We start from the raw sequence: 21,439 nt of genomic DNA, 5'->3' as shown, positions 1-21,439 counted from the left end.
ACAGCAGAAGTTCAGGGTTCAAAAAGAACTTAATGCAATACAAGACCAGTTTCTATCCTGATGGGGCAAGAGTTCTATTTTGTAAAAAAGACAGGCAGAGACCATGAAAGTGGTAAGAGACATCGCAAAACTAAAAGAAAAAGCTTCCAAACATGCAAAACAGCCACTCAGATACTGGTGAATGGAAAGAAGACAAAGAACAGCTAAGGATGACAAAGCAGTTATTAAGAACTACAAAAGGGACCATGAAATAACACTGGCGGGGCACATCAACACAAAAAGTCTTACAATTAGGTTAGGAAGAAAGTGGGTGGTCAGAAGAAATGTGTGTCCCTTAAAAGCTGATAATTGTGGTGGTGTCAATTAAATTAAAGAAATGACAAACATGCTGAAGTTATTTTGCTCCAATATTCACAGTGAAGGAAGAAGACAACATGAAAGACACCCCAGAGGAACTATTATTGAATCTGGGACAGGGACTCAACAAAATTAATGTAAATAATAGAGAAATTGATGGCACCAAAATGTGTCAAACCCTCAGGATTACATGGTTTCCATCCAAAGGATTTTTAAAAAATGAGAAACATGGGGTGGCATAGTGGCACAGTGGGTAGCACTGCTATCTCACAGCGCCAGGGACCTGGGTTCAAGTTCCCAGCTTGGGCCACTGTCTGTGTGGAGTTTGCACATTCTCGCTGTGTCTGTGTGGGTTTCCTCCGGGTGCTCCGGTTTCCTCCCACAGTCCAAAGATGTGTGGGTTAGGTGGCCATGCTAAATTATCCCTTAGTATCAGGGGGACTAGCTAGGGTAAATGCATGGGGTTATGGGGATAGGGCCTGGGTGGAATTGTGGTCAGTGCAGACTCGATGGGTTGAATGGCCTCCTTTTGCGCTGTAGGATTCTATGATTCTATAACAGTGCCAAAGCCAGAATGATAATCTTCCCGAGTTCTCTTGTTTCAAGGACTGCTCCTTTAGGTTAGAAAATTGTGCTTCTCATTTTGCTTTTTAAGAAAGGTGACAGAAGGAAGCCAGGGAATTGTAGACCAGCTAACCTAACATTTTTATAGGGCGGAATATTTCGGCCTTGCTTGTCCCGAAACCATAAAATCCCACCCAAGGCCAATGGACATTTCTATTTTCCGCCCTCGCCCACTCCAATTCCAAGGTGGGCGGGGTGGTAAAATACCAGCCATTGTGTCTATAACTAAGGATAGGATGGCCAAACACCTTGAAATTTTTCCAGCTGATCAGAGAGGGCCAGCAAAACTTTGTGACGGGTTGGTGATGCCTGGAGAATCTGATTAACTTTTCTGAAGAAATGACCACCATAGTGGATAGGAGAGATTGGGAGGAACAATTTCCACAAGTTGGGGTGGTCAAAAATTAGAGCCAGACCTTTCGGAAGTGAAATTGGGGAATATTCTTTCACGTGGAGAGTGGCAGGAGTTTGGAATTCTCTTCCCCAAATGGCAAATTATGTCAAATCAAGTGTTTTGATGAGTCAAAGAAATGAAAGGATATTGAGTAAAGATAGGTGAAAGTTAGGTCACTGATAAGCCCTAATCTTACTGAATAGGTTCGAGAGACTAAATGGTCCACTCCTGTTCCTATGTTCCGCTCTTCCTATCTTTTACTGTATAATCACTTACATCTGACTATAAAATCACTAGCATTTGAGCAGCATCCTACTGCCTCAACAACACCATTCTTTCTGTAAAATCAACATTATCTCACTTTAAGTATGATCTTACTGTAGAATCACAGGTATTTACTGTACAATCATAATCTTATTGTTTAATCATCAGTCTCCTAATGTATAATTAGCACCTCCCTGCTCAGCAGCAGAATACTGTATAATCACCAGCATCCTTCTGTATAATCAACATCACTCCACTGTATAATCAGAATCACCTCCCTATAAATTCAGCAGCAATTGACTGTGTCACCAGTAAATAACTGTATAATCACCAGCATCCTCCTGTAAAATTGTCAGCATCCTACTATATAATCACCAGTATCTTGCTGTATAATCAGCAATATCTGACTGTATATTCACTAGAAACCTACTGTAAAATCAATAATGTATTGTAAAATCAACACCAGCCGACTCTACAGCAACACCACATTACTGAAAAATTACTGTAAACCAGCATCTTCATTTTTCAATCATCAGCATTTTAATGCAACATCACAAGCTTTGTATTCTATAATCAGAATTATCATATTGTAAAATCACCAGCATCTTACAGTGCAATCAGTATCTTATTGTACAATCAGCACTGTCCTGGTGTACAGACACCAACATCTTACAATAAAATCAGCACCTTCTGTATAATTACCAGCATACTACTACATAATTAGAATGATCTTACTGTATAATAATCAGCATCTTGTTATTTACTCACTATACATCATCTTTCTCCTATTACAAAACCACTAGTGCCCTACTGTTTAATCAGCATTAAAGGGAATAGTAGTACAGTAATAATGTTAGTGGACATGTAATCCAGTGACCTGGTATAATGCTCAAAAGACATGTAGTCAAATCCCACCACATCAGCTAGGGGATTTTAAATTCAATTAAATAAAATCTGGAAGAAATATTACTCTCAGTAATAATGACCATGAAATTACAGATTTTCGTAAGAACACATCGGTTTCACTAAGGCCCTTTAGAGAAGGAAATCTGTTGTCTTTGCCCAGACCAGCTTCTATGTGACTCCAGACCCATAGCTATGTGGTTGGCTCTTAACTGCCCCTGAAATGACCTCGCTAGCCACTCCGTTGTATCTAACCATGGCAGAAAAGCTGATTAAGAATAAAACCAGTTGGACCAGCCAATGTCAACTAAGCACTGCAACTGACCGTGACACACCCAGTCTACATCCCCCCACTAAAATCTGGGGACCTGTGCCAAAATTGAGAGTGTTATCAAATAGATTAGACAAACAGCAGCCTAACAGAGTCATTTTTACAGAATCTCTGTGCTCCTCTAATACTGGCTACTTGCACATCTCCAGTTTTGACCTTTCCATCACTGGTGGTCATGCCTTTAGTTACCTAAGCTCTGGAATTCCCTCACGAAACCTCTCCAATTCTCTCCTCCTATTTAAAACCGTCTTTAAAACCTACCTCTTTGGTCAAACATCCTCATATTACCTCAGGTGGCTCAGTGTCAAAATGTGTTTTGTATTTACTGCCTTGAAGCATCTCAGCATGTTTTACACAAAGAGTGCTATAGAAATACACCTTGTTGTTGTTCTACAATGGTCTCTTTGTCTTACTATGGAATCACTATCTTATTTATGAAATCACTATTCACCTTGTACTATAATCACCCCACGCTGCAATCACTTGCATCATCTTACTCTCTAATCACTTACATCATCTTACTTTACAATCCCATCGCATCATCATGATTTACAATGCATTTGGCATCATCTTCCTTTACAATCACCATTACTCCAATGTACAATCTCTACTATACTATGTACAATCAAAATGTAATTGGTTATAATCACCGTCATCCCCCGGTACAGTCATTAACATAATTTGAATGTAAAATCGTTTCCAGCAACTTATCGGACAATCACTATCTTTTGGCATAATCACTTACATCACCATATTCTATGATAACAATATCCTCTTACTGTAAAATCACAATCTTACTATTACAATGATCATCTTTCAATATAATCACTTACACAATCATACTATGGGGTAAATTTTCTAGTAAGCACACTGCTGGAATTGTCGTGGGCAGGATGGGAAATTTAAAGGACCATTGACTTCGAGCAGGAATTTCCAGGCACGGAACTGGCGCGACCGGAAAATCCCACCCTAAATGTTTATTCCTCCACCAACACCAATTAATCGCATTGTCACATTGTTGTTTGTGGAACTTTGCTGTCCAGAAATCGCCTGCTGCAATTTTAGTGACTTCACTTCAAAAATACTTAATTATTCAGGAAGTGCTTGGGAACATATTGAAGTGTGAAAGGCAAGTTATTTATTTCTTATTGTACAGTCATTAATTACTAAACATTCATTTAACTGTATAAGTACTTAGAATATAGAAAGACTTGCATTGATATAGCACTTCTCATGACCTCAGTGTCCCACGGAACTTCACAGTATTTTGAAGTGAAGCTATTGTGGTAATGTAAAAAATGTGGCAGCCAATTTGCACACAGCAAGCTCCCACAACCTGCAATTAAATAGCCATCAAATAATCAGATGTTTTGTAATGTTGGATCAGATATAAATATTTTGTCAGGACACTGGAGGAAACTCCCCTGTTCATCTTCAAAATAGTGCCAAGGAATCTTTTATGTCCACATGCAGAAAGGAGCTTGGTTTATAGCCTCATCCAAAACACTACCTCATTGTTGCACTGTTGTGTCAGCCTGAATTATGTGCTCAAGTGCCTAGAGTAGGTCTTAAACCCATAGCATCGTAACTCAGAGGCAAGAATGTTACCCAATGAGCCAAGGCTGACACTGATCAACTTATTGTACAATCATTGACAGCATCTTGCTGTACATTTACTGAAGTCCCAACGTGGTTGAAACTTTGACTAAATAAAATTGAAAGCATATAATCTATTTGTCTTTTCTCACTTGATTTCTGATTCCTGTCCTGCCTCTCCTGATTCCTGATGACTGGACTCATCATTTCTGCAGTTACCATATTCTGCCATGCTGCATATTTAATGAGCCCACTTTGATTGCCTTTGCCTTGCTTATGGTAAGTACTTTTTACTCCATTAACCTGCTGATTAGTGGCCTGTTGTCCTAAGCAGCCAATAAAACCAGCTGATTTTAATCACCGCTTCACAGGAAATCCTTCTATCAGCTCTGCCTTAAAGAGGGAAAATTTGGAATTGGCTGAATTCATTGGCTGCATAGGTCAAGTCAGCTGCTGATCAGCAAGCGGGATGGCACGGTAGTACAGTGGTTAGCACTACTACTTCACAGCACCAGGGACCCAGGTTCAATTCCATCCTCAGGTCACTGTTTGTATGGAGTTTACGCAGTCTCCCCTGTCTGCATGGGTTTCCTCCAGATGCTCCTGTTTCCTCCCACAGTCCATAGATGTGCGGGTTAGGTTGATTGGCTATGCTAAGTTGACCGTAGTGTCAGGGGGATTAGCAGGGTAAATATGAGGGGTTACGTGAAGGTGGTCTGGGAGGGATTGTGGTAGGTGCAGACTTAATGGGCCAAATGGCCTCCTGCACTGTATGGATTCTATGATAAATTTTGGAACAAGCCCACCTAAACCAAGCCAAAGGGAATCATCTCAAATCAAGGGAACATTGCATTCTAATGACTGAGCTCATTTTCTGCTCCTTCTTCCTCCTTCCATTCACCATCTTTAATCCAACCTCAAACTGCCCGGATTATTCTTTCTCGCCTTTGTCCTGATCATGTCTAGAGGTTCCCCACCAACTCTCTGCCAGGGATCAATCGCACAGAACTCTGGCTGCACCCTCACTTAATTTCTAATTCCACTCACCGGCCAGGAATTGGCAGGTGTCTATGTGTATTTATTCAACTAAGGTCCTCTCATTAAAGGAGGCAGGGTCTTCATGTCCCTGGCCTTTCAGGGTTCTTCAGCTGTTACTGGGTTCCCTACATCCTTTCCAACTCCCCGTTGATATCAAGGTTCTTGGAATTATTCCTTGCATCAGAATAATGGACAGTGGCTGGCATCCCCAATTCATGATATTGGATGAGGGAGAGAAACCCAAGGTGTCCACTTTGAAGAGTAAAGGATGGTAACAGTAAGGTAACTATATCAATCATTACCACTTTGCAAATCAATTCCTCTTTAATTAAAATTACTGGTGTTGTGCGCCTCCATTGACTGATGTATTAAGACAATTAGGGAAAATACAAATTCCTCTTCTCAGTGTCTTGTCGTAGACTATTTGTGCCAGCTTTGATGCATTACTTCCAAGAGAGGTGAAAATGCTCATATTACAGATCAAAAGTATTTCAAAGATAGCTCTTTTTTTAAGAGAGACACGTATGATAGTGCTAATCGCCAAGATGATACCAGGGGTTAAAGATTTAAATTATGAAGACACGCTTCATGAATTTAGCTTGTATTCACTCTTGAGTTTATAAGGTTGGGAGGTGATCTAATCAAAGTCTTGAAAGCAATAAAAGAATTTGATAAGATAGATGGAGAGAAACAATTTTCTGTGAGGAAATTTAGAACCAGGATGTCTAATCTTAAAATCAGTGCTGGGTCATTTGGAAATGAAATCAGGAACACGTATTCACACAAAGGGAGTGGAAATCGAGAACACTCTTCCGCCAAAGAGGCTATGCATACTGAGCCAACTGAAATTTTCAAGACTGAGGTTTTTTTTTGGGTAGGGATATCAAGGCATTTGAACAGAAGCAGGTAGATGATGTTGAAGAACAGATCAGCCATGTTCTGACTGAATGGTGAAACCGGCTCAAGGGGTTGAATGGCCTGCTCCTCTTCCTACCTTCCTATGTAACCTAATTATCACTCAGTTATTTCTAACACAATTTCTCCTTGGTCTCTTGCATTGTTCCTGTTTTTTATATTATATCTCCATCTTAAGGACAAAACCGTCCTCTTCTGCATTGTGCCCAAGACTCTACCTCCTCGTCCATTCACTCCTTAAACAATTCAACGTCCGAAGGAACTTGGAAACAGGAAACCACAATTTCTCAAGGTCTGACACTTTGTTTAGAGTTTTTATCCCACTTACAATCAAACCTGTACAACTGACAAAATCATTTCACTTGAAATCCTTGGCTTTTTCTGGCTATTTAGTTGGCATCACTGTCTTTGATAGAAGGGAGATTCAAACTTCTAGCCTCCAAGATCCATTGCAGCCAGGCTCATCTCAGTTTATTAATGAGAAGGCAGCATGGAAGTGTTTGTTCTCACCTGCTCTGACTTGATCTGTTCTGTAGTTGTGAAGATGTCTGAATAGTGCTGTCTTTCAAAGACTCTGTCCAACACTTCTAGCTGCTGCTGTGTGAAGAGCTCACCACGCATCTGTTTCCGCAGAAAATCCCGGCTTGGGTGGGAATGTCCGTTGTGCATTGGGTTTTCCTGAGCACCTTGACAAAAGAGAGACAGAGAGGCGTTTAGCATCATGTGTTAAAGGCACATGAGAGAAAAACATATTGATGGACTACTGTCATAGATCGCTTCTTTAGACACCTCCAAAAAATCTTTTGGAGCCCTTCACACTGAAATGGGTGTACTTAAGCTTCAAGAAGTAGTGAGTAAAACATTTAAAGGCACATGAATACCACGTCTGTTAGACATTAAAATGAATCTCCTATGCAGCCGGTTTAATTTTCAGCTATCAAATATGCAAATGCTTGCAAGCATTTAGCAGCTGGAAAGATCATTTCTATTGCTAAATATTATACAGCACAGTTAGGGAACTATGAGGAACAACAGGAGACTTCAACACTGACAGTGAATGAAGTAAAGGCACTACATTATTGTTATTTCTTTATGAGCAAATATAAAAATTGTCAGTAGAACCCTACGAGGCTTTCATTTCCAAATTTCCAGTTCTTTATTCTTCATTTCTCTCATATGTAGAAACTCACATTACAATCCCTTTTTTTAGCCTCCAAATTAAGACTAAAGGTTTTATTTTATGTTCAAAGGCCTTCAGGCACAAAAGCAAAACCAATGATCTAACTTTGCAAATGCTATAACATCAAACAAAACAGCATTCTCACCCCCTCCAAAAACACACCCTCCCCACTGATCAGAAAAAATCATTTATTTTTCGAAAGGCAGAAGAAAGAAAAATCAAACTTTTATGATTATATTTTAGCGATATATTTATTGCACAAATTTTAAAGCGAGATCATTATATTTCCTCGAAGATGGTTACAGTTTCTCTGTAAATCAACCTGAGTAAAAGATAAATCAACAGAGTTCCAAAAATACTTTTCATTTGTCCAAGATATCAGCCCATTTCAGTCATTCTGATGGAGTTTCAGCTCTGTCTCCATTATAGTGAAGGCAGCTGGAGTCAGGGGCTGCCTGGAGTAGATTATATTCCCTATAAGATGGTCACCGATATATGATCTTCAACCTCTATTGATTGACCAATTTCACAAGCAAAGACTGGTGAAATGAAGCTGAAATGAACATCATGCTTTAACTCATTGAACCTATCAGCCCTGACTTAATCTGGCTGTCCACTCTCTTTGATAGAATTCAATTGATCAATCATGTTTTGGTGATAGTACCATTTCACTGGCTTATTGCTTCTTCATTTCAAAGCTTGACCTGTAAGATACATTTGGACGAGCTCCATACTCCTTGGATATACAGAGATCAGCTACTTCAATACTCACCTTTAATGATACACGTGCCCGTTTACAGTACAGCAGCTGGATGTGCCTGATCCTTAGACACTACCCCCACACTTTTTACTTTAATAAAATAATGAGTTAGTTTTCATTTTTCTCCAGATCTGTTTTCGAAGAAGCTCTGGGGGTCAGGTGATCACAGTCACCACTGTACATCCCAATACCATAAGCGCAACTCCAAATAGTAGCTGTATTTCAAATCCACCTCCAGAAATGTGTGCTGAATTTTGCTACTCCCTTTATAATGCCACTATGTGAAATATTTGGTTAAAGGAAACATCTATGTCCAGAGCCAAGATCACATAGGTCTATTGCATGAGGCATTCAACCCACTGATTAGTTCAATCATGAAACCCATACACGTGATATTCCATATCTCCAGTCACTTCAATCACATTGAACTACCTCATGAAACACTCCACACTTCTGTTGAGCTCAGACTCGAGCTTCGAGAACTATAGGGAGTTTACTGTCTCCATCACATCTTCATTGAAGCAGAAAGCTTGAGATGGCGCACAGGCGATAAAGTGGAATGAGACAGTTAACTTTTTCCATCTGTAATTCACACAGATATCATCTTTAGAAAGTTTATTAATTATAATTTAGCATGGCATATTGTACCAGTATATTGGTGTAATGTGGTACCATTTTATGACACAGGGTTGGGCACTTGATTTGTCAGAGACACGGGTTCCTGTCTAAACCAAATAATTGGATGAAGGCAATCAATAGAAGCAAAATGTTCTCTTAATTCTAAAGGAGGTAACAACATAAGACCAAGCTAACACAACTCTTAGCCCTAGTTAGAGAGCAGCAGTTATCTATGTCAGTGTGTCGGCCAAATAATAAAATCTAAACATAATGACCTCAGGACATTCCAAAGCACTTCACAGCCAATGAGGTACCATTCAAATGCAGCCATTGTTGTAATGTAGGGACATTTGTTCAATAAGTCATGATTTTACCTACTTCCTTTTTCATACTCACTTTGCAGCAGGAACAGGCAAGAACAACTATGGGACAAACAAGTTCAATCATCAGGTAAACAACAGCAGAGGGAAGATTTTCTCTGACCATTAAGTGTTAGCAACATCGTGAACATAGAGGAGAGATTGTCGATGTTTGTTGCTCCCAGCAAAATCATGGAGGTTTTCTTATAGTACGTGTTTCAGTAGAGCTTTGCTCAAAATAATCAACAGAACTCTGATAACTATGTCAGGAGCATATAACAGCCAATGCAGTCTGAGCACAGATGTGAAATAGTCCCAGTTCCTATTACCATATTGGAACATGTCGAAGTAACCAGAAGTAACAATTGTGACAATTTTGGATTAGCTGCTAAATCAAGGTCCCACCGGCCCTCTCACAAAGAAGAGCAAAATAGTTCTCCCCATATCCTGGCCATCAATTATCCCTCAACTAACATCATTAAAACAGATTCCTCCTTCAAATACCATGCCCTAAGATGACATTGGTAACCATGGGCTTGGTCCATGATTATGCTTGGCAAAGTTATGGCTGACCAGGAAACTCTCCTACCTGTCATCAGGCACATTAGAAGGATTTACATGCTGATAATCAACCTGTTTAGCCACACTGTGAATAACAGAATCACAGAATACTACAGTGCAGAAGAAGGCCTTCGGCCCATCGCGTCTGCACCGACGCATGAAATGCCCTGACCTGCCCATCTAATCCCACTTGCCAACACATCTTCCATTGCTATCAAATCCTGAAGTGGGGCTTGAACCCAGAGCTTCTTGGCCCAGAGACAGAGTCACTATCACTGCGCCACAAGACCTCCCACATTCCAGAGCAGGTTATCTACTCATGTACCTCAGTGCTGTTTTATGGGCTCTTGCTGTGCACTGACTGGCTGCTGTATTTCCCATAATATAGTGACTACACTTCAAAAGTACTTCTTTGATTGGAATGAACTTTGGGACATCCTGATATCATGGAAAGCAGGTCTTTTTTTATTTGGTTAAAAGATTGTGATGTCCTAAAGCACTTACTTTCTATAAATATTGAACAACACATCGGTTACAGTGAAAGCCCACCGCATTATGATTTTTCATTGCTTATTTCATAAACAAATGTGGTATATATCCCACATATAACATTGGGCACCCAGTCATGATGTACCAAAATCTCGGTCCACACACTAACTGGTTCCTTTATTTTAAAGAATTCATTCCATTTAATGATCGGAGACTCTGTTGGGAGAAGTATATTGTGTGTTTCTATCAGGACAGGTTTAAACTGAAAAGCAGGCACTCCATCGTGTTCCAGCCTTCCCATCAATTTTAAGAACAAAGTAAATTTCAAGCTAAGCTGAATTCCAACTTGCTGCTTTCTCTATTTCATGAGCCTGTCATCAGTTAGTAAGATTTTGTCCTCCAACTCATGGTGACAAAACTCTAGTGGAGCATAGGGTGGGAGAGAGGGCCTGGGTAAGATATTCTGTCAGAGAGTCAATGCAGGCTCGACGGACTCCTTCTGCATTGTAGGGATCCTATGATTTTATGAATTAATGTGACCGAAAAAAAGGTTTCACTATATATGGAAAAGCTGTTTAAGGTGAATTTGTTCATTTTTCTATAATGTTACCTTCATCTGCAATTAAAATCATTGCAACGTGCATCATACTTCCATGGGACACTACAACGGCAACAATATTACTTTTCTCATTTAAAAGGTTGTTTATTTCAATCCCTATGTGCTGTTCATTTCTTGTCCCCTGCTTTCTACAAGCCCAGTTGTGGACGGGTCAAATACTGCTTGTGAGGGCTACTGCACAGGCAATCCATCAAATCATTCCACCTCCTCATCTACTCTGGTTTAAAAATGTAGGACTGAATCACTTAACTTTATTGACACTTCATTTGCCAAACACTCCCAGTGCATGAGGATCATCTGGTGCTCTGCCCAGCTGTAGTTGCAGACTTAACACATCCCTTGAGCCCAGAGAAGCTGGCATCAGTTGTTGCCATAACAAACTCAATTGTTCTCGGCCGTGCTCGAGCAAATAGAGTCATTAATTACATTCTCTCAACTGCTGTTGGCTGAAACAGCAATCAGTGTGAGACTGTTCATTGCCTTCTCTCAGGGAGCACAGACACATGCAGGAAAAATAAACTGCAATATGAACAGAACCCCACTGACTCGACAGTGCTGTGGCTTGCACAATAACTGCTGTCACGCTGATCCAAGGGGTTCAGCCACATTTATTTGCAGTGAAACTGTGATGTGGGGAAGGGATCACATTAAGAGATCATTTTTATCTCATAACGTCAATTTACTTATACTGATTGACTTCCTACCTTCAAAAATCAATTAAATTGCAAATGTCTTCAAAGGGTCAACCCCTTCCTCTCTCCTTACCATGGTTCCAACATAATGTGATTTATTTTCCTGTCCATACCATAAAGAAAAATCGATATCTTTGTGGAGGCCTTTGCTGCAGATATTCATATACTTAGACTCCACTAACTGACAATATCAGACCATCAGAGATGATTGTATCAGACAGAAATGTTCTTTCAACACATCACAGTAACTCTTTGCTTTGTTTCAGAAAATCTTTCAGCATTTAGTTATTGTTCTTTCTCTCTCTCTCTCTCTCTTGCCTCTGATTTGAACAGGTTCACGAACTGGTGTAAAATCTGGGTTTTATTTTCATTTCCCCTTCCCTGTTGGCCTCAAGGATTTTTATCTAATTGTGAATGGTACAAATCAGTATCAAGTAAAGTACAATTCATGCTATTTCTTTTTTTTAAATTATTGACATTCTTTTCTGTAACTAATTTCTTGTCTGTGATTTATTTATTTGCAAAAGCCCTCAGAACCCATGCAGTAGCCTTTGACCAGCAAGATGAAATGGTCTTGGGACAGTCAATGTCCATCGAGTCTGCTCCACAACGGGTTGTTGGAGGTGCAGTTGTGACAGTGTGAGGACCATTGTCCACTCTCATGGCCCCTTGGGGCAGAGTGTCCTATGGTCCAATGTGCCATCCAGTCTGTGTCAGAAAGAGTTGTCAATAGTTGCCTTGAGTGACAACCCTAAGACTCCAAATTAAAACTGATCAGATTAGATGTGGTACTGTTGGAAATGGCTCATGTAGAGAATAAACACTGACACAGACTACTTGGACTGAATATCTTGCTGGTGTGTTGTGATTTCTATGCTGCTGCACACTTATACACTTCTTCTAAGCTATTTAAATAGGCATTCTCAACATACATTTGTTTTATTATGCAAGCAAATAACTCTTTACATTCTTAAATATTATTTGAAAATGTGATGTTTAAATACATTTGTTTAACTAAAACATTTTCCAGGGCTGCTGAATATCTAGGTCCATGGGGTTAAGGCTTGTTGATGATAAAGAGACTTTGCAGTTGGAAGATCTCTGGAGTTGTTCATGTTGTGAAATTGTACGGATCAGAGAAACACAGGCACGGGTATGGTTAGACTGCCCATTCACATCACTACAGAGTGAGGACAGAGAGCTACACACTGGCACACCATTAGTAGCACTGCTCACTCTCCGCCAATTAACTAGCAATGGAACACCCAGCTCTTTACAATTGGACAAAATTAAAAGCATTCTACTTTAAAAATGAACAGGTTACAAAGGGCAGCTATGTCAAAGTGAAAACAATACAAGATGAATCCTCAGAGGCATTTTACTTCCCTAGCCCAGAATACTAGCCTTTACTGACACTTCTACTTATTTATTTAGTGAATGCAAAGTCTCTAAGCCTAGCAGTTTCTCTGGTCCTGCTATGTTGAGTGTGGATAGGCCTCAGTTGAGTTTGTGGATTGAACACTCTTCTATGATGTGGTGCATAGTTTGGTCTCTTCCAAGGGCACATAGGGAACTGGCATGAATGCCCAATCTGTGGAGGTTGGCCAAGCAGGGGCCATGGCCAGCCCTGAACCTGTAGAGGGTGGACCACTCTTTCCTTGGAACCAGGCAACTGTTGGGTTGGGTTGGGTTTCAGACCAGGCACTTGTTTGTCGTGCCCAATGATTCCCATTCATTGTCCAGGTGAAATTTGCATTTAGGTTCCGTGGGGGAAGGTGTTTCCAGATCTACCTTCTTGAGTGGCAGGAGGAGGCATTGCAAACTTTATCTATCATTTTGTGGTTTGTTGCAAGTCGGCAGGTATGTGGAGGAGTGATGTTTGCCAGGTCAGGGAGCCAAGGGAGTGGTGTTGAGGAAGTGTTCCAGTAATGATATGCACATCAGAAACTACATCAGATTACCACAGTATGGAAATGTCGAGGTATCCCCCATTCAAAGAGTATTCTTTAAAGTTTTTTTAAAAGTTTATTTATTAGTGTCACAAAAGTGGTCTTACATTAACACTACAATGAAGTTACTGTGAAAATCCCCCAGTCGCCACACTTCGGCGCCTGTTTGGGTACACTGAGGGAGAATTTAGAATGATCAATGCACTTAACCAGCAAGTCATTCGGACTGTGGGAGGAAACTGGAGTACCCAGAGGAAACCCACACAGACACGGGGAGAACGTGCAAACTCTGCACAGACAGCATGTTTGCAATTTGGGGTTCAGTTTGCAAATATAGAACTTATCTAAATACCGCCGCCTCCTTTTATGTCTTAGGAATGTCACTGCACATGCTCAGTCTATGTTTTAAACATACAGCAGCTTCAGATGGCACTTCTCCTAACCCTTCACCCCCCTCCCATACACCACTTGCTTCTCCATTCACCATTTCCCCCCTCACCTCTCCTGACCCTCCCGCTCACCCATTTCCCCTCGAAACCCTCCCACTTGCCACTATGCCAGCTCACCCCTGCTGTCTCTCCAGCTCACCACTTCCCCCCCTCTCAATCCTCCCACTTACCACATCCCCTCGCACATTCAGGTGAGGGAAGCAGCGATCGAGAGGGTCGAGAGACGGAAGCGTGAGTAGGAGGGAGTGAGGAGGTAGGGAGAGGGAAGCGGTGAGTGTGAGGGAGTGAGGAGGTCAGGAGAGAGAAACTATGGATGGGAGGGAGTGAGGAGGTCAGGAGAGGGAAGCAGTGAGTGTGAGCAGATTGGGAGAGGGAGGCAGTGAGTGTGAGGGAGTGAGGAGGGTGGGAGAGGGAAGCGGTGAAGCCGGCTTCAAGAAGGACACTGGTGTTTGTTTGCTGGTCCTTCCATAGAATCTGGAGTATGTGGAGGAGGCACTGTTGAAGGAACTTCTCTAGTGCTCTTAATTGTCACAGCCATACAATCCAGATCTCACTGCATTGCAGGAGTGTGGTGACAACAAATGCTTTGTGTACTAGGGCCTGTTTTTTGGGATGGTGGAGGCTCAGCCCCGATGCCATATTATGCTCTAACTAGTGTTGATTTGCATAAAGTAGGATTTCCATCTTCTCTCGGGAGGAGACATGGAGAGCTGCTGGCCAATCAGATTGCCTGGCAGCTCTCCAGTCTCTCCAGGCAGAGCGCTGCAGTGGTTGGGAGAAGCTTTGTTTTTTTTGGTCTTTTTGATTAATTGCTGCAAATCTCCCATCCATGGTGGTTGACCAATGGATTCTACCACAAGGTACTGGAGGATAGCCTGGACAGTTTCTGTGGATTCAGAATTGAGGAGTTGTTGAAAATGTTCTTCCCAATTTGACAAATGGCATTGTCATCCTTAAAGAGAAAGATATCATCCTGTGGATGAAGGAGATTTTGTCCATTTGACCTTGGTCTATAGATGGTCGCAGTTGCTTCAAAAAGTATCAGTCTCCCACATGGATCACTTCAATCTTTGACGAGAACAATGATATAATCCAGGATGTGCCAGTGCTTTGATCTAAGATGCCTCCATGTAGTTTTGTATTTGTCTTTCTGGTGGAACAGGGTGTTTGTTACAATGAGGACATGCTGAGCACACTATCAGCAGGGGGACACTCTATTGGCTTTTAAAAAACATTGGCTTTTTCTACCCTTTCCCAATGGTTCCTCTCCAGACATTGGAATCACAGCCAACCTCGGTATTAAAGTGCCCCAAAAGGATGATCTTTCCTTCCTTTAGGGTGGAAATGAGGACCTCATCAAGGTCAGAATTGAACTTTTCTCTAACATCTTCAACAGAATTAAGGAGCATAATCTCTGATGATGGTGGCATATTGATTATGGCTGAGTTGTAGATATAGGACCGTGAGCCTTTCATTTATACAGGCAGTGCATCCAAGATCCTGTTCCAGATGGACACGAGTGTCACTGTAAGCTTTTCCTTTCCAATAGCAGGCATATCCCACGGCTTGCTTCTTCAGCTGTCCCTCGCCAGGAGGCTGGGTCTCACTGAGGGCAGTGATGTTAATCAGGAGTTTTGATAGCTTATGATTGAGTTCCTTCTTTCCAGCTGGTTTCTCTTGAGATTGCCCTGAGTGTTCTAACATTCCAAGTTGCAAAATTTAAGATGTTCTTTCTTTGACCAAGAAGGTAGTGATCCTGCAGGGTGTGGTTCTCCAGTCACAAGAAAGTGGGACAGCCTAATTTTAGGGCAATTTTCTAGCCCCCTCTCCATTTGCAGTGGGCATAGGTCTGCTCAGTCACAGATGCTGCTGCGCAAAGACATCTTTGACCCAACATAAGTGTACAACGACCTTCACACACCTGTTACCTGTGTGCAGATTCTTGACTAGGAGCTTCCAGAATCACAGCCTTGTCCCCATGACCAATTCTCCATCGGCACAGGACTTGGCAAGTACACTCTGATGGAAGCCTGCATGTGACTTCATTTAACTTGGGAAGCTGTTGTTGTCCTCACAGGGTTGGTGGTCAGATTTCAGTGATGCATCAAACAATGCAGTTTGGGACCATGCTGCCCCTGCAGCCGAGGTTCACAGTCTTCCTTCACCTGTTTGGCCATTGAGGACATTCTGGGCCATACTTTGTCTGGCACCACTCCTGATCTTCCATGAGTAGTCCTATCAGGAGCAGGGAGCTCCTGACAGCATTGCTCAAGGATTCCTCAGAGCTCACAAGCCTTTCCATACCACATGGTGATCCACAGAGAAGCCAAAGCAGGAAACCTTTTGGAATATAGGACATGCATGCAAGCTGTTCCCCTTTATGGCTCAAAATCAAAGGGCTGGCATCAGTTAATGCAGGACCAAGTAATGAGAATTTATGGCAGAAATAGAAATTGCTGGGAGAGAGAGAGAGTTTAATCCTCCAGCAATCTCTCATTCAAATTTCTGGTGAGGAAAAAACTTTTGAGAACATCTCTTTGCTAAAGCTCCTTTCATGGGGACTTGAGTTTGGATTTAAACATCCACCATACTGAAGGCAAATGTACCTTAAATAACTCATCAAAAACTTATGAACATGTCTTGGGACAACAATGTTTGATGACTTTCTTGGGAGTATGTCTAATTCTAATGTGATTTTCCTGGAGATGATAGATTGGAATACAGCTGAAGTTCTGAGATAGATTCAATGATCAGATCCCTGAGCCAGACTAGAGAACAGCACACCAGGACATTGGTGATGATTAGCCATTCAGCCAGGCTTGTTGGTCCAACTTAGGGTGAGGGGACACACCAGTCACTGGAGTCTTGAATATATTCCCTGTCAGCTTCAGAATACTAACTAGGGCATTGCAAGGTTAAGTAATACTAACTAGATATGGTGCAGAAAGTTCACCAGTGCCTTGTTGGTAAGCTAGGCAAATGTAACTGGTTAAACCTCAGCAACACTCAGAAAACTCTAAGGTCTCCAAGGCTTGACCCCTGCCAACCTGCACCTTTGTTCTCTGGATAAGTCAGGTATGCTTCTATGGTAAAGTAGTAGGAATTCCACACTGGGAGATTAGAAACTGTACCTGGGGAACTAAACTCAAGGGTAGTGTGGATTGGAGAATGTGAGCTGCTCTGTGGTTGATGCAGATTCCATTCAAGCAGGTTCATAAAATTAGCAGGCAGGTGCAGCAAGCAATAAGGAAGGCAAATGGCATGTTGGTCTTTATTGCAAGAGGATTGGAGTACAAGAATAAAGAAGTTAGTTATGGAAGAAATTAGATATAGCTCTTGGGGCTAAAGGGATCAAGGGATATAGGAGGAAAGGGGGAATCAGGACATTGAATTCAATGATTAAAATGAATGGCAGAGCAGGCTTGAAGGGCCGAAGGGCCCCCTCCTGCTTCTAGTTTCCGTATTTCTAAGTCTTGTTACAATTGTATAGGGTTTTGGTGAGACTGCATCTGGAGTACTGTGTGTAGTTTTGGTCTCCACATTTAACAAACTCTCAGTGGAGGCGGTACAGCGAAAGTTTCACTCGATTGGTCCCTAGGATGAGAGGGTTGTCCTATTATGAGAGGCTGAGTAAATTGGGTTTAGTGGTTAGAAGAACGAGCAGCGATCTCATTGAAAACTAAAAAATTCTGAAGGGGCTTGATAGGATGGACATTGAGAGATTGTTTCTGCTGGTCAGTGATCTAAAACACGGTGGCACAGTCTTAGGATGAGAGGCCAATAATAACAGATGTGGAGAAATTTCTTCACTCAAAAGCTTTGAATCTTTGGAATTCTCTAACATCAAGGTTTGTGGGTGATCCATCGTTGAATACATTTAAGACTGGGAGAGGCAGATGTTTAGTGTCTCAGGGAATTAAGGGATAGGGAGAACGAGTGGGAAAATGGAGTTGAAGCCCAAGAACATAAGAACATAAGAAATAGGAGCAGGAGTAGGCCATCTAGCCCCTCGAGCCTGCCCTGCCATTCAATAAGATCATGGCTGATCTGAGGTGAATCAGTTCCATTTACCCGCCTGCTCCCCATAACCCTTAATTCCCTTACCGATCAGAAATCCATCTATCCGTGACTTAAACATATTCAACGAGGTAGGCTCCACCACTTCAGTGGGCAGAGAATTCCAGAGATTCACCACCCTCTGAGAGAAGAAGTTCCTCCTCAACTCTGTCCTAAACTGACCCCCCTCTATTTTGAGGCTGTGCCCTCTAGTTCTAGCTTCCTTTCTAAGTGGAAAGAATCTCTCCGCCTCTACCCCATCCAGCCCCTTCATTATCTTATAGGTCTCTACAAGATCCCCCCTCAGCCTTCTAAACTCCAACGAGCACAAACTTAATCTGCTCAATCTCTCCTCATAATCTACACCCCTCATCTCCGGTATCAACCTGGTGAACCTTCTCTGCACTCCCTCCAAGGCCAATATATCCTTTCGCAAGTAAGGGGACCAAAACTGCACACAGTATTCCAGGTGCAGCCTCACCAATGCCTTGTACAGATGCAGCAAGACTTCCCTGCTTTTATATTCTATCCCCCTCGCGATAAATGCCAACATCCCATTTGCCTTCTTGATCACCTGTTGTACTTGCAGACTGAGTTTTTGTGACTCATGCACAAGGACCCCCAGGTCCCTTTGCACAGCAGCATGTTGTAATTTTTTTCCATTTAAATAATAATCCAATTTGCTATTATTTCTTCCAAAGTGAATAACCTCGCATTTGCCAACGTTATACTCCATCTGCCAGATCCTCGCCCACTCACTCAGCCTATTCAAATCTCTCTGCAGACCTTCCGCTTCCTCCACGCAATTCACTTTCCCACTTATCTTCATGTCGTCAGCAAACTTTGTTACCCTACACTCAGTCCCCTCCTCCAGATCATCTATGTAAATAGTAAACAGTTGAGGCCCCAGTACCGATCCCTACGGCACGCCACTAGTCACCATCTGCCAACCAGAAAAGTACCCATTTATTCCAACTCTCTGCTTCCTGTTGGATAGCCAATCCCCAATCCACACTAACACCCTACCCCCAACTCCGTGTGCCCCAATCTTTTGCAGCAACCTTTTGTGAGGTACCTTATCGAATGCCTTTTGGAAATCCAAAAACACCACATCTACCGGTTCCCCTCCGTCAACCGCACTAATCACATCTTCATAAAAATCCAGTAAGTTCGTCAAAACGACTTTCCTCTCATGAATCCATGCTGCGTCTGCTTGATCGAACTATTCTTATCCAGATGGCCTGCTATTTCTTCTTTAATGATGGATTCCAGCATTTTCCCAACTACAGACGTTAAGCTAACCGGCCTGTAGTTACCCGCTTTTTGTCTACTTCCTTTTTTAAACAGCGGCGTAACAGTAGCCGTTTTCCAATCAGCCGGCACTACCCCAGAGTCCAGTGAACAAGATCAGCCATGATCGTATTGAATGACGAAGCAGGTCCTACGGGCCATATGGTCTACTCCTGCTCCTATTTCTTGCGTTCTCGCATTCACTGCTAAGAGCTACAGCCAAGGAATTTTACCATTCTAAATATTTGCATTGTTTCCTAAAATTCCATTAGAACATAGATCATGAAAACCTAATAACTGTTTTTATCAATATTCCTGGATAATGGAAAATATAAATAGTGATACTGCTTAACGTATAAAATATATTTTGAAACAAATTCTCTTTGAAAAACACATGCCAATAATTCAACATAACTAATTCAAAGATTAAAGCGCAATGTAACACTAGTACATTTCTGTGTCTGCATTCCCTTTAATTCTGTTTGAACACAGCAGATTTGAAACTCTTTCTTAAATAAAGAACACTTCACAGTTCATCTTTGAAAGCTCCTTTTGTGACCTTAGCTGGAAACGGCACTCTAGGCAGTGCTAGTAAGATGCAGACCTTCCACTTCAGTTCAGAGCAATTGCACATCTCTGTCAGAATCACCTGCAGAGACTGACAGTAAACAAATTCAGGTATCAGAGTGATTTTTACTTGTGCACTGCAAAGTCATTCTCTGACTGAACACCATCAGTAACCCATTAAATCCTCAGCTCAGTGCTAGTTTCTGGAGACTGTGTTATGTGTGCAGTTCCTCGCTATCATTTAGCCGCTGGTCTATATCATTGCTGAAATCTCAAGTATGAGATTATTTTTTGTATAAGGATAAAGCTATGCTGTAGTGTATCACACACATTCACCAGTTCAGTTACAATTGCAGACCTACCAACTTGGTGTAACTACTTCCCCCTCCCATTGAGAAAGGAAGTTCTTGAATGAAATGTTACTTTTGCCGAAGGTGCTATCACAATGAACGACAACATCGAGCCCCTTATGTAACCCAACCCAACATGTTTGAGAGATTTCAATCACCAGAGAAAATTTTTCACAGATAAATCTCCTGGAAGATACTTCCTTTAACAGAAAATGAAGTCTGTGTTCAAATCATAAAGGGAAAAAAACTGCAAGTCTGAAATAAAAAAGAAAATGATAGAAATACGCAAAATGTCAGCCAGCAACTGCAGAGAAAAGATTGGTTTTGGGTATGATGTCTGCATCAAAGATGTTCATTTAATGGACTCATCAAGGTCAATCTTTAAATGCAATCACTATTGCTGTGGAGAGTAAATCAGACACAGAAGGCCCTACTGGCAAACAGAATTCATCAGACATCCCCTCACTCACATTACATCAATTGAGTATAACATACAACACACTTGCACAGACTGCTGTATAACTTTGTGAACGCTTATGGCAGCGCTCCGAAAGCTTAGAGTATTTGCTACCAAATAAACCTGTTGGACTTTAACCTGGTGTTGTGAGACTTCTTACTGTGCTTACCCCAGTCCAACGCCGGCATCTCCACATCAGAAGAATTGAAGCCAGAGTTCTGATCTTAAATTTCCTGCTAGGGCTCATTAAGGAGGCTCCATATCATTTTGGTGCCTAGTGCATGACCTAATGCCCCCAACCTCCCTCTCCCGTCAAGAGAAGCCAGTTAATTGGTAGTAATCACATCCTTGTAGAGGACTTCAAGTGGTACTTAAAGGCTTGATCTGCAGGGAGGACATGGCATGAGGCAGAACAGCACCAGCTGCCACAAGAGAGACAAAGGGGACAAGGAGGGTGATGTGGCATCCTTCACCCAAATATACAGGACAGCCTTCCTGTTATGGGCCTCTTCTACCAGACCCTGCAGACAGTGCTGCATCTGAGAGCATGCACCCTCTTACTTAGTCTGAGTCATCATGAAGCATGCTTCTATGTATCATCTAGCCCATTCCAAACCTTGT

The 21,439-nt window shown here is 41.8% G+C and overlaps 1 protein-coding gene across 1 annotated transcript in view; it reads right to left on the bottom strand.

Annotated features, from left to right (window-relative positions):
• pax5 (paired box 5) overlaps positions 1 to 21,439 on the bottom strand; it is a 211,493-nt gene that overhangs the window by 130,220 nt on the left and 59,834 nt on the right. Inside the window, exon 6 of the mRNA XM_078215355.1 lies at positions 6,933 to 7,108. Within this exon, the coding sequence (XP_078071481.1) occupies positions 6,933 to 7,108 (176 nt within the window). The remainder of the gene's footprint in view (positions 1 to 6,932; positions 7,109 to 21,439) is intronic.

Source organism: Mustelus asterias, chromosome 6 (assembly GCF_964213995.1).
Source record: "Mustelus asterias chromosome 6, sMusAst1.hap1.1, whole genome shotgun sequence".
In the NCBI taxonomy this organism is placed as follows: domain Eukaryota; kingdom Metazoa; phylum Chordata; class Chondrichthyes; order Carcharhiniformes; family Triakidae; genus Mustelus; species Mustelus asterias.
This window is presented reverse-complemented; position numbering and strand designations above follow the sequence as displayed.